This window comes from Alosa alosa, chromosome 2 (genome assembly GCF_017589495.1).
Source record: "Alosa alosa isolate M-15738 ecotype Scorff River chromosome 2, AALO_Geno_1.1, whole genome shotgun sequence".
Taxonomy (NCBI): Eukaryota; Metazoa; Chordata; class Actinopteri; order Clupeiformes; family Clupeidae; genus Alosa; species Alosa alosa.
Genome location: NC_063190.1, coordinates 2574529 through 2594327, shown reverse-complemented (window position 1 = coordinate 2594327; position 19799 = coordinate 2574529). Strand labels below are relative to the sequence as shown.

Here is a 19799-nt window from a genome sequence, read left to right as displayed (position 1 = left end):
ACCTATCAGTGAATGTGTAACATGCATGCACCACAATTGACTGGCCAACATTGTCACAGTAAACATGTTTAAAGGTTAGTCATATTCACAGTAAACTGAAATTAGATGCAAATTTACTGAACCTCTGATATGGCTTGTCTGAGTTTGGAATTTATCTATTGTATTTCCATATTAAAAAGAAACAGAAAATAAAACAAAAATAAAGCCCCTAAGGTACATTCTAACATTGACATTAAATGAAACGGAAAAGTAGTCTGCCATGTATTCTGTTTGAAAATAACCATAGACCAAAACTTATTCAAGCTGCTTGAGGGATCCACTAAAGAGATATTAGAATGCTAGTCAGTGTTTCCCACAGAACTGAATTCTATTTGTGGGGGTAGGTTTGCAGAATTAACTTGAATTCAACAGTTTTTAACAAATTAGCGTAGCGTGGTTATGATGAACCACATTTAAGAACAATTTAGTACAACCTGGAAAATCATTGTGTGGTGGTCAATGTTAATATTGTGGTGGGCAGCCACAAATAAGTCAATATGGGAAACACTTCTAGTTATGTAAAGCCAGGGCATTCAATGTAACAGATTTCCTGAAATACACACATTTTGCAGTCAGATACTCATGCCTTAATGATGAGGCAGTGATATTGATTGCCCATTTTTCTGTCAACTTTTCAACTATATGGGTTGTCAAGCCAACTAACACAAAGAAAGCCTAGGTATATTGAACTTGCTTTGTAGTATACCCCTCGGGTTTTTACCTGTGTTATTTGATTTTAAGTCATGCAGTATGATACTTCCAACATACAATCCAAACAGTCTTGATAGTGCACATAATATTGAACGTGAAATTAAAAACAAGTACATATTTAGGGCAGATTTGGTTTGCAGATAGGATCTAAATAGCGCTTTGTTGACAACTGGGGGCCACAATTGAAATGACAGGCAAAGAGGAAAGTTACTCAATACGTGGGTTTACATGGACGGTTTTCTTGTTATTCCGATTAAACTATTCCGAATGAAAAAATTGATCAATTTCTTTACATGGGATACGGTCTTTTCCGATCAGGTGCTTACAAGTGTTCCTTGATCGGAATAGCCGTTGCTGCTTTACTTTTCCTTGAGAAGCTACAGCAGGCAAGCCGATTGACTGTATACATGGCTGATTAATCGGAACAAGAACGGAATACACCATTCCTTTCATTGGGGGCCAAGCAGCGAAGCTGCGAAGGCACCCATTGTGTTTCTATGATTTCTTATTATTATTTAACATGTTTCCTCCGCCATTGGAGTCTATGGCAGCCCATAGAACCGTCTGGTGAAAAGTTGTGAAATTTGGCACACTGATTGAGGACAGTCTCATGAATAATTTCACTAAGTTTCATACCGGCACCTTGAGCACTCTAGCGCCACCAACAGGCCAAAGTTGGACATGCGTTCACGCACGTAACTTTTGACCCGTATGGCCGATTGTCAAAAATGAGATATCGTTGGAATCCTTGGACCAAGCCAAGTTCAACACTTTCAACAAGTGTCACATCAAAACATAACTGATTTTGTAGGGCTGAAACAGGGCTGAGTATTACCACCGCCTCCGCCAGCCAGCCCCAAACCTAATCACCCCTGCCCGTCCTGCCCCGCCCTCGCACGCACGCACGCATTAGAATGAACTGGATGGAACATGTTGTCATCAGTTTCACATCAAAAAATAAAAGATCAATAAAACACATCAGCAACTACAGATCAAAATGCAATATTGCTAATTGCAGCACCCCCTACAGGTCAAAGGTCACCAAAGTTTTTGAGCGTCCTCCTAATGGGGTCATGAATCCATGTAGTAAGTTTGGTTATTGAGGGTTGCTGAGATATGAGCTCACTTCATGTTTGGCGGCTTCGCCACCAATTTCGATTGGCTGTTACAGCCGAATGCTTCGGTCAATTGTTCCAAAAAGCAATGCACTGATCAGGCATGGTCTGAAGATGGTCTCTGCCAATTTTTGGTGAGGATCCGCTGAAATTTGTGACATGTGAAAACCTGTACGTGTTTTTGATTAAATCCAATATGGCGGCCGGATCAATTACGATGACATCACAAGTTGGCTTGGGTCGGCCTAAGGACCTCCAACAGTATTACCAGACACCACTAGTGCGTTTTAATTCGAAGCACAACTGCAGTTACAGGCCAAAAGGCATGTTTCTTAATTGCAGCGCCCCCTAGAGGTCAAAGGTCACCATGTTTTTGGAGCGTCCTCCTGATGGGGTCCTGAGTCCATGTACTAAGTTTGGTTATGATAGATCAATGGGTTGCTGAGATATGAGCTCACTTCCTGTTTGGCGGCTTCGCCGCAAATTTTGATTGGCTGTTGCGGGCGAACGGTTTAAGTTCCGAAGACAAAAAGGAGTATCTTTTGTGAGGCTTGGGCTGAAGATCATGTGTGTCAAGTTTGGTGACGATCGGACAAAATTTGTGACCTGTGAAAAAATAGTTTCACTTTCACTAAAATCCATCATGGCGGAAAATGACGTCATATGGTGCGTTGAACTCGGCTTAGTCCAAGGATTCCAAGGATAGGTCATTTTTCAAAATCGAGCCAACGGGTCAGAAGTTACGTGCGTGAAAGCATGTCCAACTTTGGCCTGTTGGTGGCGTTAGATCACTCGGGGTGCAGACTTGAAACTTGGTGAGATTAATCATGGGGCAAAAAACTAAAGAAACACAATGGGTGCCTTAGAAAACTAAGAAACACAATGGGTGCCTTCGCAGCTTCGCCCCCAATAAAAGTATCCATGTAAGCCCACCTAATGAGTGTCTCATGAAATAACTAAAGCTATTGTGTGGCGTGTGGAAGTATTGAGCTGATCCACCAATGTTTGAGCTTAGAATCTTTCTCTTCGCATTAAATTACCAAATAGATTGGCCTCATTATTAAATTAGCTTTAGTCAGACTTTAGACTTTGCCAACCTTTTCTATCTGGGCCCCTGATCTTCAAGTAAGGTTAAACCGCTTTTTTGCTCTACCTGAGTGTGACCTGCAGTTTTTGAGACATCAGCTGTCGCAACTGATTGTGTATGTCCTTTACCTGACTGTGCGAAAGTGCGCGATCAGGCGACTGATAGGTCAACCGGTAACAAAGACTGGCGTGACCCATGTGTGGATGTCGGAAACGGTCTACCAGCACCACTTCTCTTACCGCGCCTGCTGACGCTTGACGGACCACAGCATGGAAGTCAAGTTCGTCAAAGCTGTCTGGTTCCATCCAGAAGCTGATGTCGTGCGAGTAGCTTGGTGGGTACAGCGAGAATGTGCAGAAAGGTTCAAGGGGTTTAGAAGAGAAGTGGTGAAGGAAGCGGGGGTCAGGACTCCAGAGCAAGCGCCAATCAAACAGATTGAAGACAAGAGTGGCCAAGTAGTCAAGGTTAATCGTGACCACGGACAGTCGCACACCTTGAAACTCATACTCTGGTGCAGACACGTACACTAACCTCCCAAACTTAGGATGTTTTTCTGAGTTCATCCACACCTTCTTGTTGTCCTCTTGGTCCCCTACAAATGAGACTCCATAAGGAGACAGAAGTGTCTCTAAACACCCCTGGAGACACTTTAAAGGTTCAGAGTCGGAGGGGAAAGCTCCAACTAGGAGCAGCTGGTGATGGACAGGAGACGTGCTTGAGGACACGGGGGCTCGACGGAAAACCAGACCACTCAGGGCGTGCAGAGTCCCCGGGCTGAAATCTTTGTGCTGGATAATCTCTGAAAGATGCATCAGCATAGATGGTTGTAGCGCATACTTGGTGTTGGAGCTTAGGTGGTCATCACCCATCATCTCGTCTTCCTCACGTGGGCCATGGGTTTCAATGGGCCTCACCCAATACATGTCAGAGGCAGCAACATCTGGGCCAAATGTATGGGGCTGGTCTGGGGTGCAACAGACCAGTTCTGGAAAGTTTTGGGTCAAGGTGTAAACAGGCCAGGATGACTTCAGCTCCCGAAGTAGCTGCTCCTGCACTAGTTTGACCGGGTGATAGGATTCTGAGTCAAGGAATGACCTATGAATGACAACCAATGAATGACAACCTGTGAGGCAATGTAGAACATGATTCATCTATCAGATCACTACACAAACTACTCTTGAAAGCCACTGAAAGTTTCCACAGAGGCTTCATACTAAAGGTTTTTGGTACTACAGAGCACTTTAAGGTTTCAAATACAGGCTTAACAGTGGTGCACAGCTTTTTAAGTAACCTAAATTCACACATGCTCTAGATTCATGTTATGTAGAAATAGTTATGTCAATACCTGTTCACATATTCACTTAGCTCTTCTGGAAGTTCAAATAATATTGAATCTTTGCCCAATGCTGCCTCCATTTTTAAAGTCAACGCTGGTGTAGTATATGGATAACTTCGGGTAAAGATATGGTTAAGACCACTTTCCACATGGAAACCTTTATCCTGGCTCCTGAGAAACACAATTGCAAAAATAAAAGACCAATAATGACAGCATTAGGTTCGGTAATTCAATGTGTTTCTGTATATCAATTCTGTCATTGCCAAAGTAATGGCAATGACATAAAATTGATATACAGAAATACATTAAAAGTGGAAGGCAACGTAAACATTTATTAAACTGATACATTTTTACTTAACATAACTGAGAAAATGACAGTTTCTTCCAAATTTCTACCCACCTGTAACCTGTGCATTTATAGCCCTGATATTTCATCGGATCGAAAGGATGGACCTCACTCAAGACCAGGCCAGCTTCCGCTGCCATGGCAACAACTTGCCAACTGTTGTGCCACTCTCTCATTGGACTGTCAGCTGGAGTACCACCTTGGCCATTGCACAAGGCCACGTGAACCTCTCCTTCACCTTTTAAGACCTGCACACAACTGTGGAGGAGGAGGGGGGTAAGCATATCTTAGCATAAACACTGATATGCTGCAATGCATTTCAAATCACTGTGGCTCTCGTTCATTATAACTACTGTTCACAAATGGAAGACGGCCTTGAGTATCTTACCTGAGGAAAAATTTAGCCAGGAGATTACGGTTCTTTTTTACTCCGCTTTTGCGACCGAAATGGGGGAAGTTGAAGATAATGCAGTCAAAAAGATGATTTTGAAGAGCTTCATGTTCATTCAGGCATGTGCAGTCCACTTGAAAGAGCACCGTTGAGCCTGAAAAAGATGACAAATTTAGTAAAGCCTCCTCTGTCATCAATTTAAATTACGATGATAAAGAATAGCACCTCACCACAATCGCGTATGCGCTGTATATTCTCTCGAGCATTATCCAGGCGATATGCCTTTTCCTCTGACTGCAAGCAAGTTGATGTTACATTTAGCTCATCTATGGACGATTCGATCAGGGCAACTGAAAAAGAGAAGTTACCCTCGCCAACAAGTAGTACCTCACGTGGGCTGCACATCGCTAGCAAAACAAAATAACACACCAGGTTAACTTAGAAGCATGCCGCATCCCTGTAACTTTAAGTTAGCAGGCTATGGTGGCCGCCATGTAAGCAACAAGTAAAATAAAGCACTAACAAGTACTGATAACGTTAATGCTCAAGTCAGAAGGACACGTTAACGTTATTGTCAACGTTACGGCAGCTAGTGCCGTTAGCTTCACAGCTGATAATTCGGAATTTCTAAAGACTAAATTAATTCAATTTACCTTCTTAATTTGACAGAACACTGCTGTTGTTGCACTTGTGGTTTGCGGAACCCATACAAATTCACATTTGAGTAAGACGCTGGCTAGCACAAGACGGCAGCAAAATTCTAGTTTTATCACGTTAGCCAACGCTATAGGACGTCTAAAATCAGAAAACTGTTGGTTAGCTAATAGCTAACTTAGCCTGTTCCCCAAAGATATGGACGTATACCGTTGGTTATCTGAAGCACTAAGGTCATAAAATGTGGCATAACAAAAGGAGGGAAAACGTTCAAATGCAAATTATTTGTAACCTCGTTGGATTAACAAACACACACTACAAACATTTCTAAACAGTACCACGTAGGCTTATATTCGTTTTAAAGAATCACTTTGATCCTGTTCCTAAGGCTGGAGCACCAGTTTAAATGACCCTGAGGGAAACAGCGGAGACGCTGGTATAATTTAACCAGACAAAAAGGATTTCCAAACCATGCCATTCTCATTGACGAAGCAATGTTAAATGGTCTGGTTACCAAGTAAGTGTAAACTTATGTTTTAAAACCCATTAAGCTTAACGTTGTTCATACCGCTCGTCGAGCCCCCACAAGTCATTCACCTTATTAGTTCCGTTCCTTCCTAGCACCTACGCGGTAACACATAAGGAGCCTGCAGGCATTCACCCAAGGAGATGACTGAAGACTCGGGAAAGAAAGGGGGTTATTTCTTTTAGCGCAAATGCATAGGCTGTGCATTTTGAATGCTTTATGACGAAAACATTGTGATTCATGTGTTTGTTTATCTTAAAAGTGCCATTGCTGTCTGTGTTTGTTTAAAACCATCAATTGGCAACCTCTTCCTTCGAAACTTCTAAAACAACGATGTTTTTAATACTTCAAAATAACATTTGATAAATGAACCTTACATTTTTCAGTAGCCATAGGTGTGTCGATTTTAACAAAATCTAGTTTAGTTCTTACCGGGGCTCTTACTTACTGCCTGACATATCCGATTTTGTTTACCAAGCTCGGAGTTTAATGCTGGGCTAGTGGGTGCCTATTTCCAACCTTTCTCACGGCTAGACCGAGAATTCTCGTCGCAAATCAATATTCCACTGGAGCTCCAAGCGGATTTGTAGGCCTACAGCACTGTTTACAGCTCTTCGTGTCACGGTAAAATGTAATTTTTGGTACATAGCTAATTTAGATACACTTATGGTGTGGGTGCTTGCGTTTCTTTAGGAATCCGCCGTCTTGGTTTGTATTGAAATTAATATTAAGTGACACATGGAAATATATGGGATGGTTGGTAATAGGTGAGAAGTGTTTGGTGTGGTGTTTGCACAGATCTTTAGTTATTCAAATGTATGTATACTTAAAATGAATGTAACAATATATTAAATTGAAGCATTATAGCAGAATTCTTGGTAAACAGATTAAATTAATTTGGACTCTCTACAAAACCTTTGAGAGAAAGGGGAGTGACCTGAATGACGTTCCCTCACGTCAGCTGCTTAAGTGAAAGCGAAACTTGGATAGGTGTCGACTCCTGACTGAAAATAAGTTCAGTTCAGTAAGTATAATTTTAATGTATAAATTATACATAATTGATAGTTTCTTGTTAAACTAAAAATCATATATGTAAATATTTGACAGGTAGGCTAAATCAGAAACATAGACTACAGACTGTATAAAATAGGCTAGGCTAAGTGCCATTGAAGACTAAATATCGAAGCCTTATTGCTATCGAGTTAGATGGAAATAGCAAAATGAGAAAGCAGGACGTTTTATGTTTACTTTATACTTTTTCCTGTAGGCTATACTGAAAGCATAATGATTTGTTTATTGTTTATTATCTAATTGTCTGTGATGTCTCAAGTAAAAACGTTTCTCACAGAAACACTAGAAATACAATTGTCCCTTACCATAACCTATGCTACCTATTTTGTTCAATATGTTTTTTTCTCTCCCCATATTTAGTGTTTCATCAGTAAAGTGAAATAATGTCCAAGGTCACTTTCTGTGGTTGGGAAGTTGAGTATGATGGTGACCACCATCTGAAAGCTGAGCAAGAGGCTAAATCTGGCAGACTTTACACAATGTACCATGGCACCAGTGTACAACTTGCCCGTCAGATAATTCAGAATGGCTTCAAGCAGTCTCAAGACGGAATGCTGGGTCCTGGTGTTTATGTGAGCCGCGATCAGAAGAAAGCCGAGCGCTACCCTTTGAATAACCATGTCTCTGACAAGGTAGTGCTGAAGTTGCAAGTTGATTGTGGGAAGGTGAAACGCATCGACAAAGACAATCACCCCATGCAAAAATCCTGGCACATGCAGGGCTTCGACACTGCATGGGTGCCCCCAAAATGTGGAATGAAAGCTGTTCCAAGTGGCCTTGAGGAGGATTGCATTTGGGACCCAAACAGGGTTAAGGTGACTGATATTGCTGTTGCACCCAATACCACTCTTTTAGCTGAACTTCGCCAGCTGATATCTCAGAGAAATAATCAGTTTACGAATCAGTCCTCTGGCCAAGGAGCCTGTACCTTATGCAAGAGAACTAATGATCCTGCTCATGGTGTACAATCATGTTGGGGATGTGGACAGAATATCTGTATCCTCATGGCAAAACATGTTTGCCTGGTCAAGCCATAATAGACCTCTGAAGTTCGCCTACAAAAAGGACCCAAAGCTGCCATCTTTGCCCATATAAGGAGATCCAATTGTTAATCAAAGTTGCACTGCAAGTTAGCTCTGGAGTAGCAAAAAACAAAGTTTGCCATATTAACGTACCGAAGATCATAGTACCCACTCGAAGGCAGATGACAAAAGTGTGTAGGGCAAAACGTCTGCATTTCAGAGTTCTTTGTGCCCTGCGAGAGTGTAACAGGTACGTCGTAACAGAGAGTGTTATTTTCCCAAAAATCGCAAAATACCGTATCTCCTTATATGGGCAAAGATGGAAGCTTTTGTAGGCGAACTTCAGAAGACTATGTGAAAATCCCATTTTTTTGCTAGAGATTTGACGTGATAAAAATGACAATCATTTTTGTATTAACGAATTTGTGTTAAAAATGCATACATTTATTAGTCTTTTTTCTGTCTGAAGGTGGGGACATCTTGTAGCCTATAATAAGCCATATCGATCTCTGAAAAAGTAATTCTGTTCTGATTTCATGACTTCTTTGACTCATAAGAGAGAGCTCAAATTAAAAGGTTTAATTGACTCTGTTGTATTGTAGGCTTTATAGCGTTTACTGTGCTCGCCCTACTATTTCATCTCAAAATGGCTGCTGTAAAAAAAATCTACTAAGCCCTGTCCACAGGGTGTGTCATAGTGTTGCAAACTGGAGTGATAGACTTCCTTCTAGAATATTCCATGTATTTTGTATTTAATGTCACACCTTCACCACCAGTGCACCCCCAGACAATCACATTCCTAGTAGATCAATCTACTTCCTAGTCAATCACTCCTCTAGCATTTGATCAGCATCTCACAAATGTTCTTCTTTGTGATCAACACCTTAGATTTTTACTGTTCATGATTTTTTTTCATTCTTCCTCTTTTATCCGTCTCTGTTCTATTGCCTATCTCAATCTTCTTTTTTATTGGCCAGTTGGATATATGGCTTTGCTTTGTCTTTACAACTATGTAGCCTCTTCAGCCATCCTGAAGTCACCTCTTCTCTTGATGGTGACATTAGGGTTTTGTAGGTACTACTTAACAACAACAACAACACACATTGCATTTATATAGCGCTTTTTTTCTAGACACTCAAAACGCTTCACAGTGAAGTGGGAACCTCACTAACTACCACCATTGTGTAGCACCCAACAAAGCTGCCAGAGGAGGACCTGTGAGGCGTCACTGACTTTCTCTGACTAGACACTCACTTGAATCATGTCTTTTCCCTCTTGCTCAGTTATGCACTGGGCCCTCACACTCCTCCATCTATTCTGGTAAAAGCCAGTTTACGCTCATCTGTGAAAGGAGTGGCACAGTATTGTATGAGATCTTCAGTTTCTTTCTCACATGGAAAACATTGACCGATTTCAGAAGAAAGTTCTTTGTTTCTGGCCATTTTGTGCCATCGAAAACTCAATAGTAGATGCTCCAGATACTTGATTCATCTGAAGGCCAATTGTATTGTTTGTTTAATCAGGGCAGCTGTTTAACGCTGTGCTGACATAATTGCATAAGGGTTTTCTAATGATCAGCTAGCCATAAAATGATAGCATGCGCCATAGGATGACTAACTGGTTGTCGTCTAGCTATGTATTGTTCAAGATTGTAACATGTTTTCAGAGTTAATAAGATGAAAAGTTGCTACAGAATCAGACACATTCAATATGATGTAGATGTTATGTAATAGATGTCAAACGTGGTTAATTATCACAGTATCAGACACATTCAATATGATGTATATGTTATGTATTAGATGTCAAACGTGCTTAATTATCACAGGTTCTAAATATAGTCAAATATACGAAATATCAAGTTACATTCAATCATGAAGTAAATTGGCCTAAAATATTTTTGCTGCATGAGAGTAATTGTGTAGTAAGTGCACACAATAACACTTCCTTCATTGCAATACAGGTAATTTATTAAGTCATACGTCTAGTCATGGATATAACCATCCTTACATCATAATTTACATTTTTACAGTTTTATGACCTTCTTGAAATTAAAATAATATCTGCTTAATGTTAATGTAAAAAAAGTCTTTTGAATAATTAAGTGAACATAACACTTTCAAGAGACATTTACAAGTACCAACAGACTAAATTAAGCTGGTCCCCTGTAAAAAAACACATCTGTTTTTGCACACTAAACCACCTTGACCGATGACAGATAATATACCTTTCTGCTTGACACTGACAATATAATATGTTACACAGGTAATTATTTCAACATCTGATTTAAAATGTTTGGCTTTGGGTGTGTTATGGTAGTGTATCTCAGTCATAATTGCTAAATGCATCGCATAATTCCCATTAGATGAAATAGCTGAGGTTTTGCACTGATTGAACATTGTCAATTATAGAGTGCCTTGATCAAAATTCCCATTTATTTGATGGGAGCCATTTGAGGATTTAGTGGAAGTTGACTAAGACAGTTTGAGGCACCTGAGAGAGAAAAAAAACATGCTAAGAAATGGTCAACACTGCCACTTGGCTAAGAATGGTTTACGAACAATTACCAGTTTTCTAGGTTGGTGTTCCATCTTGAGATCTGAGTCACACAGAGGTCTGTTTAACTATTCTGCTGCTCTTTGTGTTCGATGAGGCCTTTAGAAATAAGGTCTGGGATCTCTACCGCCAGCCAAGGTCCAAGCTAAAGACGAGGAAAAGCACAACAAGAATTTCTACATTAAATATTAAAATATTGTGAGGGAAACATGAGAACCCCTGATCTACAGTACAGTATGGCATGATAAACACAGTGTCTTTGAGTCAATAACAGTACAGAAAGAAGCAAAATAGACAAACCCCAAGAGCCATAAGGTGAGCCAATCCAAATTTAGGAACATTTCTTGCCCACAGTGGCTTGAAGTGGTCTGTCAGGCAGATCTTACCACCCCTAGAGAAAGAGAGAGAGGGAGTATTGAATGAGAGAAATGTCTTAGAGCATACTGTTGTAAATTTATTTTCATAATTTTGCATCGAACACACCCAATTTATCCAAATATGCAATGATTGTAACTTGACAAGCATGTGGTAAAAATCCCTGAGAGTTACAGGGGAAAAGAGGCTAAACTGAAGGGCATCATTATTGTGAAGTTCTTTGATGCCTTTTGTCGCATCAGGGGCAAGCATTCAATTCTCAAATATGACTGGGATTACATAAGTAGATCTTTTTATAAATCAGTCAAAAGTGACAATTGCTGGTTATAGGTCCACCTACTGACCTGTACATTTTGGCTGTTTTCCCATCCAATTCAGGTAAGGCCACCTCAGGGGCCGTAGCAGGATATGTGACAGGAATCTGGGTAATATGTAAAAACAACTTGAAAACTTCCCAACTATATGAAATACACTCTTATGTCTTATTTAAAAGCCTCTGCTAGCGATTTTTGTTTACTTACATCGAATTCCACCTCAAATTCATACTTGAGCAGATCATGAATGTACCAGCATTTCCCAAACCATCTACAATGTAAGAAAGGGTTTGTTAACTCTCCAGCTCTCCAATTTCCAGGAATAGAATCTGAACTGAATGAACGGTTCTGACACAGGCATGGACTTAATGATACAGACCTTGTGCCTTCTTTATTGGACTCCAGACGGAACCAGTCATTGTCAGCTGCCTTGTTATTTTCTACATACTGCGTGGTAGAGAAAGGTTAATCTGTGTGAGTTATGCAGTATCACATCACTTAAAATGGTTCTGAAAGAACTGCTAGAATACTCTAACGTTGGTATTTTTCTATGCAGCTGCTAGAAGCTACCTTTTAAACTGTATCTGTTACCAAGTTCTACCAGCGAAGTCAATGACGTTTGACAATATTGTCCTGTCAGGTTAAATGAATAACATCGAATTACACAATTAATCAAGGAAACCAGTAACGTTGAAATGTGATGGGATACCGTTAGATGACTAGGCTTGGTGCACAGCTGACAAGCCTAAAAGAGCTAATGTTATGCTAGCTAGCCACTTTAACATGAACCAAAACTAAATGGCTGGCATTTAAGCTTTAAAATCGAACCTTACCTTAATCAAGGCCAGGTACTCCTCTCGTAGTCTCTGAACCCACAACTCTTTGTCTCTAGGTCCAGAGTTAGTTTTTAGGAGAGGTATCTCTGACACAGCTTTCCGAGTTGCCTCATCTGCCATGGTGGCTGCGGAAGGTAGAGAAAGTGGTAACGTGACGTCAGCACTAAGCGATGATAATGTAATGTAAATACTGAAGCACAGTGTACTGGAATTTGGTTCCGAGCAGTTTGTCATGAATTTACAGCAAACGGCGTTGTTTCTGAATATATAAAGGGTCTAAAATATACAGCGAGCAAGGTCTGCAGGTGAAAAAACTAAGTGGTACTCTTAGCACATCAGTCAATGTTTCCTGAAGGAAGTATTTCCTGTGACTCCTTACGAAGACAGGACGGATCTCACATCTGGTTGCACCGCTATCATTACTATTTACAGCATCCTTCTAATGTCACATCCTCTGCAGGGTTACACATTTATCAATTTCATTAATTGAAATCAACGGATTTATCTGAGCGTTATGCAATATATGTGAATCGGAACAGTAAGTGCATTATGTTGACAATGTCCGTTTATATATCTCAGTATCCCATCGACCTCTGAGGAGTCCCTGCACTTGTCATTTGCATTTCTGCATTCTGTTTTGCCTTGTTTTGAAATGAAACGTATGACTTAGTATGACTTTGGTTCTAGCTGTGGGATTGTTGTTGTTATAGTGTGAAATTTAAAGTCAAGGCAGTGATCACTTACATGTCATATTCATGGGGAAGCAGACTACATATAACTGCATGATAAACAGATGTTTTGGGGTCGTACCATTAAGGCTTAGCCTTAAATGTAAAAACCAGATCATCACAATATTTGTTGTATTTTTTGTAAATGATTGATACTGAAATTGGGTCTACATCAAATCACAGGTGTCAGACAACCACTGGTAGCCTATATTTTTCTTACAGAGAAGGGCTGACAGTGTGTGGCTCCCATATTTAGTCCATTGGTTCCCATGGGCAGTGTTCTGGCCTTGTCATCTCGCCCTGGGCGTCAGAACTCCCCATTTCCCCTGGACAGACCCGTCTCCAGGTGGGACAGAAGAGATGGCCGGCTTCCCAACCCAGGAAGCTTTGATGGCTTGCATCGCAGCTGTAAAGGTAAAGTTCACGTGGCTTACAGTTTCAACACATTGTTATCATAGAGCATAACAGATACAGACTCTGTGTTTTTACTATACGGTCTCTTGATACTGTCAATATTTTTTCTTACCTTTCTTTTTTATTACATCTAGATGTATTTCCACAACAAATTGAAGGTGTTAAAATGATTGTTAACAAGACTCTAAGCAGCTTGTTTAAGGTATGTTTGATTGGGAGTGTATTTGAGTCTGTTGGTTCTCAGAGTCTTAACATAATAAAGTTGGTTGCAAGGTGTTTGCATTTTCATATCTAAAGTATGAATGAAGATCAGGCAAAAATGTATTGGTCAGATCTGAGATCCACACGTGAGCTTCAATTTAACAAGATAATTTCTTTCTCCAAAATGTAGGTTAGTCATACATTTCACCTTAGTGCTATTGCACCATCATGTTATCGCTTCCATGTAGAATATCTGCAGACAGACAGTGACAGTAAAGACAAGGTAAGAAATGTCTTATTAGAAATGTGTTTACCATTCTATCTTTCATATTTGCCTGAATGGCACAGTTTTGATATGCTTTCAAATATCTTCTCTCAGGACAGTCCTATGCTGATTGGTGAAATTGATTCATCAGGAAGCCTAAATGCTCATTCGCTATTTCATCTGAGTGATCGAATAAGGGCCAAAGCTGTTTTTCAGGTTTAAAACATTTACTGACTTAATTTACTAACCTCAACAATTTGATATATCCATATAATAGTGACTTTTATCGTGTTGTTAGACCCAACAGTCCCAGTTTGTTACATGGCAGTTTGAGACTGAATACAGAGGAAGTGACTTCACGGCTGCTGTTACCATGGCAAACCCAGATATTCTAAGAGAGTCAGGTGAGAAAGCCACTTGGCAAACACTTTTAAATGTGCAACTTGCAAGTGTAATCATCAAAGTGTAAAAAATGAAGACATTGCAGATGTGGTTTCTTTGGTATGAGAGCTAGCACATGATTGCCTAACTTGCCTAGCACAACTTGCCTAACAAGTTTTATTATTCAGGTATTTATTTTTAACCGGTTAGTTTCCAGGAACACCTGTCAGCACAGTGATGTTATGATAAGATAAGAGAAGACTTTATTTAAAGGAGAATTCCGGTGTGATATTGACCTAAAGTGTGTTGAAACATGATACCGAGTGTGAACGTACGTACATAGCTCATCTCAGCTTGTCCCCTGCACTCAGAAATCTGGCGCTAGTTAGCTGATGCTACCAACAGTTTTTCGATGGGGTTTAGTCACGATTCAGTTAACGATAAGTCGAGCGACGAGTACGAATAAACAGGTATGATAAGGGATCAGATTCCAAAAATAATTCTGTGGAAATGCATGGGTTCCAGTTGCTGCTACTGGAAGCAACTGGAATCCATGCATTTCCACAGAATTATTTTTGGAATCTGATTTGTCCAACATCCTCCTCTCATCCCCAACAGACCACTGCGTAAAAAATTACAGATGCTACCACTGTTGTAAAAAGTCCTTAACAGTGACCTGCAGTTTTTTTTTAGCAAATGGAGGGTGCATCGATTCCTCTGACATATACTGTAGGGAGATTGGTCTTCATACTTGTTTTCTAATGGCCTTGAGCAGACATTTGCAATATTCTTGGTTTTATGCTCAAGCATTACACTTGTACTCTGCGGCTTCAGAACATTGTATTTGGTTTGGAAAGGGCCAGGGATAACAGGAAGCTTTACCAGTGCTCTGTGTGATTGTACTAATTATGTGTTTCATGGACTATAGTCATCATGGTGGCACACTTCCTCCAGAGTGTCTCCTCTCAGCTGGTTCTGGGGGGTGAATTGGTATACCACCGTGGAAGAGCAGAGGAAGGAGGCATCCTCACTCTAGCTGGCCAGTATTCAGGTGATAGTGCAAGAATAGTGAATAAAGTCATGTTCTGGTGCATGCAGCAGTATTTTCTGGTGACTGGCCTTGTGGTAATGTCTGTGCCATTTTCCCAGGGCCCAACTGGGTGGCCACACTGAATGCTGGGAAGGGTGGTGCACATGCAAGCTACTACCACAGAGCAAATAAACAGGTAAAATGAAAGCCTTTTTGTTATTGTCTAGTTCTACGTAGTGCATTGGGGGGGAAAACTACAGCATGTCTTCAATGGCTTTTCCAGATCCAGGTGGGAGTGGAGTTCGAGGCTAGCACCAGGACACAGGAGACAACTTTCTCATTTGGCTACCAAATGGAACTTCCAGAAGCTAACATGGTCTTCAGAGGTATATAATTAAAAAGAAAATGATTTCTTGCCGTTGTTTGTTAGATCAAGCTAATCAATGCTTGCCTTGGTCTTGTAAACAAAATGCCAGTATATTTTGAGTCCAGTAATTTAAACACATGAAGATATGCAGAGTGTGAAACAATTTGGATGATGTTCATATAAACCCATGTACATGCAATATTCACACACACGTTTTGAAATAATCTCAAATTTGTCTTGTAGGAATGCTAGACAGCCGATGCATCATTGGTGGAGTTCTAGAGAAACGCCTGTACCCTCTGCCTGCCACTCTGATTATGGGGGCCTTTGTCAATCACCGTGGCGACAAGCTTCAGGTTGGCCTGGGAGTCAATGTTGGCTAAACAGGCTTCATGCCTCTCCTGCTCCCTTGCACACTAAACTGACACATTGGACTAATGGACCTCCTGTATACAAGCAACTCTGCCAGATGTATGAACACCTTAAGGCATTTGGCTCTGGTCGCAACTCAGAGCATTCAACACTGGGGAATTATAGGGACGACTGGAGCCATATTGGCTATATACATGTACCCCAAAAGCATGTGGATGGTTCAGTGACCAGAACATGGACTTTTGGCCAACCTCAGGGTGTGTTGTCTGTAGTCATGGTACGTGCAGAGAGGTGGACTCTAATGTGGTGACTATTAGACACACACTCTGTCACACAGAGAGCTTTGACCTCAGACTATGTTTTCCCTTTTAAAGTATACTTGTTGAAGAGCCACAGAAAGGTCCTGTGGTTTTCAATCTCCTTAAAGTAAATAAATGAATATTTAACATGCAGAATATTGAAATATCCCTGAAATATCAGAAACACTGTTGAATATTCTCTATTGACATTAGAATTCAATGTTTTCTCCTCACAGATATTGTGCATATTTTAAGGTGGTAATGTATGTGTAAGCAAAATGTTGTACAGTTTAGAAATTGAAGAAATACTTAAGGTTCACAAAGCTAAGCCATACAGAGTCCACATCCCATATGTATGAAAAAGACTAATACATTTTTGATCAAGACAGTCTAAAGGAATAACCACTAATTTGTATGTCCATGGCAGCTTTGTTCTTCTTTATGAGCTGTCATATGGGATTCTCATTTGGAATTTAAATATGATGTTGCACTGAGTTGGAAATATTTGTTTTTGAAGTTGAAGGGGTCATGTTAATCTATCTCTAGGACACTGTATGTCTCTGAACAAAACTTAAATATATATGTATATCCTTGTTGCCACAGAAAAGGAAATATTTTTGAGATATATGCATACTAAATGGAACATGCACTAATTATTGTATTACAGGTACATGCTTTTTTAAAATTGATTTTATTAATTTGTTTTTACAGTGTAGCTAAATATATTAGCACATCTGCTAATATATTTGGTTATATTTGGATTACTTGAATCTGACATGAAAGATATGTTGAACTAATTTATTTTAAATAAACAATATAACTTATCATTCATGTGACCTTGTGTTATTATGAGATACAATGTGTATGCCATACATAGCAGATTGCTTTTAAGACTGATTTCTTTGATTATTTTTAATTTAATTAATCTTAAAATATGTGTAATGTATATAACTCACATTTGAACATTGAAGATGTTGAAGAATTTCATGATGATGACATGTAGTAATCCTGAAGCTTTCATCAAAATATCACATGGTTTCTATGACCACAGATATCATTTTAATTACTTCCAGCTATAGGAGTGTCAGAAGTGGCTAATATGTCACAGGTATAACCTGTCCTTCCTGTTCTGTTTGCATAATGTCAAATGAAAAGTCCATTTGTGTATAACAAACCTAGCAGAATAGAAATGGGAGTGTTTGATTCTACTATACGTATCTAGTTGTACGTATATTGGAATCTGAGTCCTTTTCAATCTTGGCATGTACATTCCTGCAAATACTTAAGATGTTAGTCCTGCTTGGTTTTATGGCTGTGTGACGTCACATCATTCTCGTTGTTGCTGTAGTTGACGACAGCAGCGTAATTCAAGATACTTTCTCTTGCCAGCAGGAATGGATTATCAGTTACCAAAATGTATCATCAGTGGGCGAAAGGAAGCTGCACGGTAAGGGCATGAACTTCAATCTGTAAATGTACTGTTTGTAGCCTGCTTGATATGTGTGAACAATACTGTAGTGTTAAAATGACTCTCCCCACCTTTCTGAATTCTCAACACATCACATTGCTTGAGGACATTGACTGATATCATTGTAGCATTTGCTGAATAGAATAGAAATAGAATTTCTATGAGAGTATTGATTACAGCTCATTAAAACTTGTTGCTTGAAGACAGTTACTGTGTGTGGTAGTGTGTCCCTGCGCAACCAGTAGTGACTTAGTGCGGTGTTCATTTTAGGACATCCTCAGAATCAGGTGTCAGACTCAGAAAAAACATCTGTCATCTTCAGACAAAACTGCCTCAGCGTCAAAAAAAAAAACAGACTCCGGTGTCAGACTCAAAAAACATCTGTTATCTTCAGACAAAACTGCCTCAGCGTCAGAAAAACCTCTGTCATCTTCAGACAAAACTGCCTCAGCGTCAAAAAAAAAAACAGACTCCGGTGTCAGACTCAAAAAACATCTGTTATCTTCAGACAAAACTGCCTCAGCGTAAGAAAAACCTCTGTCATCCTCAGATAAAACTGCTTCAAACCAAACGGCCTCAGAAAAACATCTCTAAGGAGTCAGGTCTCAGAGAAAATGCTGTCAGAAAAAGTGGAGTCAGATCTCAGAAAAAACGCTGTCAGAAAAAACAGTCAGACGAAAAAGTCTCAAATGAAAAAGTTATTGCGGGGAAAGAAGAAGACGGCAGATACAGAACGGTGAGTTTAATATTATGCTTAATACATTTATTCTGTCACTGGCATGTTATATTTGGTGCTTGGTTAGATGTAGAAATTATAAGTAAAGGTAGAAAGTGATCCAATGGTATACACATTGTAGGAAATCGATGTATGTAACTTAGCTAACCTCACTTCGCTAGTAACATTAGCAGCTGCTGTAAGGCATACTGAAGTATGCTATACGTACTACATACAGCAAAATAATTTGTTTTTCGTAGGACTACGGTACGTTCAGTGAGCTAGGGAAAAGTGGGTTAAACATTTTTCCACCACAAAAGTCCAGAACGACACCTGGACCATTATTTCTTACTTTTGCTAACCATTTCCCAGTTGTACAGTACCAGTAAGAAACCTGCAATCATCATCACTGGGAATGTTCCCATTATTCCCAGACCCCCATAAAGACAAATGTGCTATGCCATGATGTAATACCATATAATACCATTATGATAATACCATTACATTAAATAGCAGGTTAAGATAACATCTCATATCAAATTAATTCAACGCCGCTGCAGTTATTGTCCCCTGGGGATTACATTTCAAGTACATGTCTATCTTTATGTCTGTCTATTATTGTTGTGCAATGACAATGACAACTGCTAACGTTTTATAATGGTATAGTATAGCGGCTAAGCACCGGAATCGTTCAGTTTTTGCAGAAAGCATGAAACTTGGCACAGTTATACTACTACCCCTAGTGATCAAAAATTGAAATGGACCCCAACACATAGCGCCCCCTAGTGGCCACCATCTTGAATTCAAATATGGCTACCATTCTTAATAGAATTGTTGATACAACTAACACTCAATTTTTAGGGTCAAGGAAGCTATTGACATGATTTCCAAACAAACTTGATGTTGGCCCTTTTGAAATCCAATATGGCGGATATCAAATGTGAATATATAGACCATCTCTATTGTTATTCATGATAGAAATATCATTCAAAAACAATTTAAAAGTTTGAACAGTCATTTTATCACGACAACCTTAATAATATACGAGGCATCAAGTATAATCTGGTAAGATTTCAATATGGCCACTATGTGTAAGAAAATAAGCCAATTATTCTATATTTTGGTTAATTGAAGTAACTACCTAGCCTGGTGAGCCAGACCCACATTAAAATGTAGGGTCTGG

General features: G+C 39.7%; 5 protein-coding genes across 10 annotated transcripts in view; 3 read left to right on the top strand and 2 right to left on the bottom strand.

Moving 5' to 3' along the window:
• Positions 1 to 2426: 2426 nt before the first annotated feature.
• fdxacb1 (ferredoxin-fold anticodon binding domain containing 1) lies at positions 2427 to 6360 on the bottom strand. 2 transcript variants are annotated; one of them, XM_048269703.1, is made up of 6 exons: positions 6277 to 6360; positions 5256 to 5432; positions 5023 to 5179; positions 4689 to 4892; positions 4298 to 4459; positions 2427 to 4047 (listed from the first exon to the last, which is right to left on the bottom strand). In XM_048269703.1, exons 2-6 carry the CDS (start codon positions 5428 to 5430, stop codon positions 3015 to 3017), a joined length of 1731 nt encoding a protein of 576 aa, XP_048125660.1. In that variant the 5' UTR covers positions 5431 to 5432; positions 6277 to 6360; the 3' UTR covers positions 2427 to 3014. The 2 variants fall into 2 exon arrangements, with proteins under 2 accessions (XP_048125660.1, XP_048125652.1); XM_048269695.1 differs by having other exon boundaries at positions 5679 to 6359.
• si:dkey-71l1.1 (uncharacterized protein LOC569883 homolog) lies at positions 4830 to 17258 on the top strand. Of its 3 annotated transcripts, none has more exons than XM_048269827.1 (10): positions 4830 to 4910; positions 13327 to 13518; positions 13653 to 13720; positions 13910 to 14002; positions 14099 to 14200; positions 14283 to 14388; positions 15294 to 15416; positions 15515 to 15591; positions 15679 to 15781; positions 16006 to 17258. In XM_048269827.1, the coding sequence occupies exons 2-10, from the start codon at positions 13374 to 13376 to the stop codon at positions 16143 to 16145; spliced, it is 957 nt and encodes a 318-aa protein (XP_048125784.1). In that variant the 5' UTR covers positions 4830 to 4910; positions 13327 to 13373; the 3' UTR covers positions 16146 to 17258. The 3 variants fall into 3 exon arrangements, with proteins under 3 accessions (XP_048125784.1, XP_048125792.1, XP_048125775.1); XM_048269835.1 differs by lacking the exon at positions 4830 to 4910 and adding an exon at positions 12757 to 12914 and having other exon boundaries at positions 14292 to 14388; XM_048269818.1 differs by lacking the exon at positions 4830 to 4910 and adding an exon at positions 12762 to 12914.
• On the top strand, positions 6399 to 8884 carry LOC125311625 (grass carp reovirus (GCRV)-induced gene 2p). 2 transcript variants are annotated; one of them, XM_048269870.1, is made up of 3 exons: positions 6399 to 6829; positions 7130 to 7229; positions 7637 to 8884. In XM_048269870.1, exon 3 carries the CDS (start codon positions 7660 to 7662, stop codon positions 8311 to 8313), a length of 654 nt encoding a protein of 217 aa, XP_048125827.1. In that variant the 5' UTR covers positions 6399 to 6829; positions 7130 to 7229; positions 7637 to 7659; the 3' UTR covers positions 8314 to 8884. The 2 variants fall into 2 exon arrangements, with proteins under 2 accessions (XP_048125827.1, XP_048125817.1); XM_048269860.1 differs by lacking the exon at positions 6399 to 6829 and having other exon boundaries at positions 6875 to 7229.
• On the bottom strand, positions 10244 to 12696 carry ufc1 (ubiquitin-fold modifier conjugating enzyme 1). The gene is made up of 6 exons (XM_048269885.1): positions 12374 to 12696; positions 11920 to 11987; positions 11748 to 11811; positions 11571 to 11647; positions 11152 to 11242; positions 10244 to 10996 (listed from the first exon to the last, which is right to left on the bottom strand). The coding sequence occupies exons 1-6, from the start codon at positions 12608 to 12610 to the stop codon at positions 10916 to 10918; spliced, it is 618 nt and encodes a 205-aa protein (XP_048125842.1). The 5' UTR covers positions 12611 to 12696; the 3' UTR covers positions 10244 to 10915.
• A 550-nt stretch (positions 17259 to 17808) lies between the features above and the next one.
• The window catches only part of crfb12 (cytokine receptor family member B12), a 35100-nt gene continuing 33109 nt past the window's right edge, over positions 17809 to 19799 (top strand). The window contains exon 1 of one of the 2 annotated variants that reach the window (XM_048269736.1): positions 17809 to 17880. The gene's annotated coding sequence lies outside the window, so the exon portion shown is untranslated. Of the gene's footprint in view, positions 17881 to 18546; positions 18638 to 19799 lie in introns of those variants that run through there. The other variant, XM_048269716.1, reaches the window with a different exon arrangement.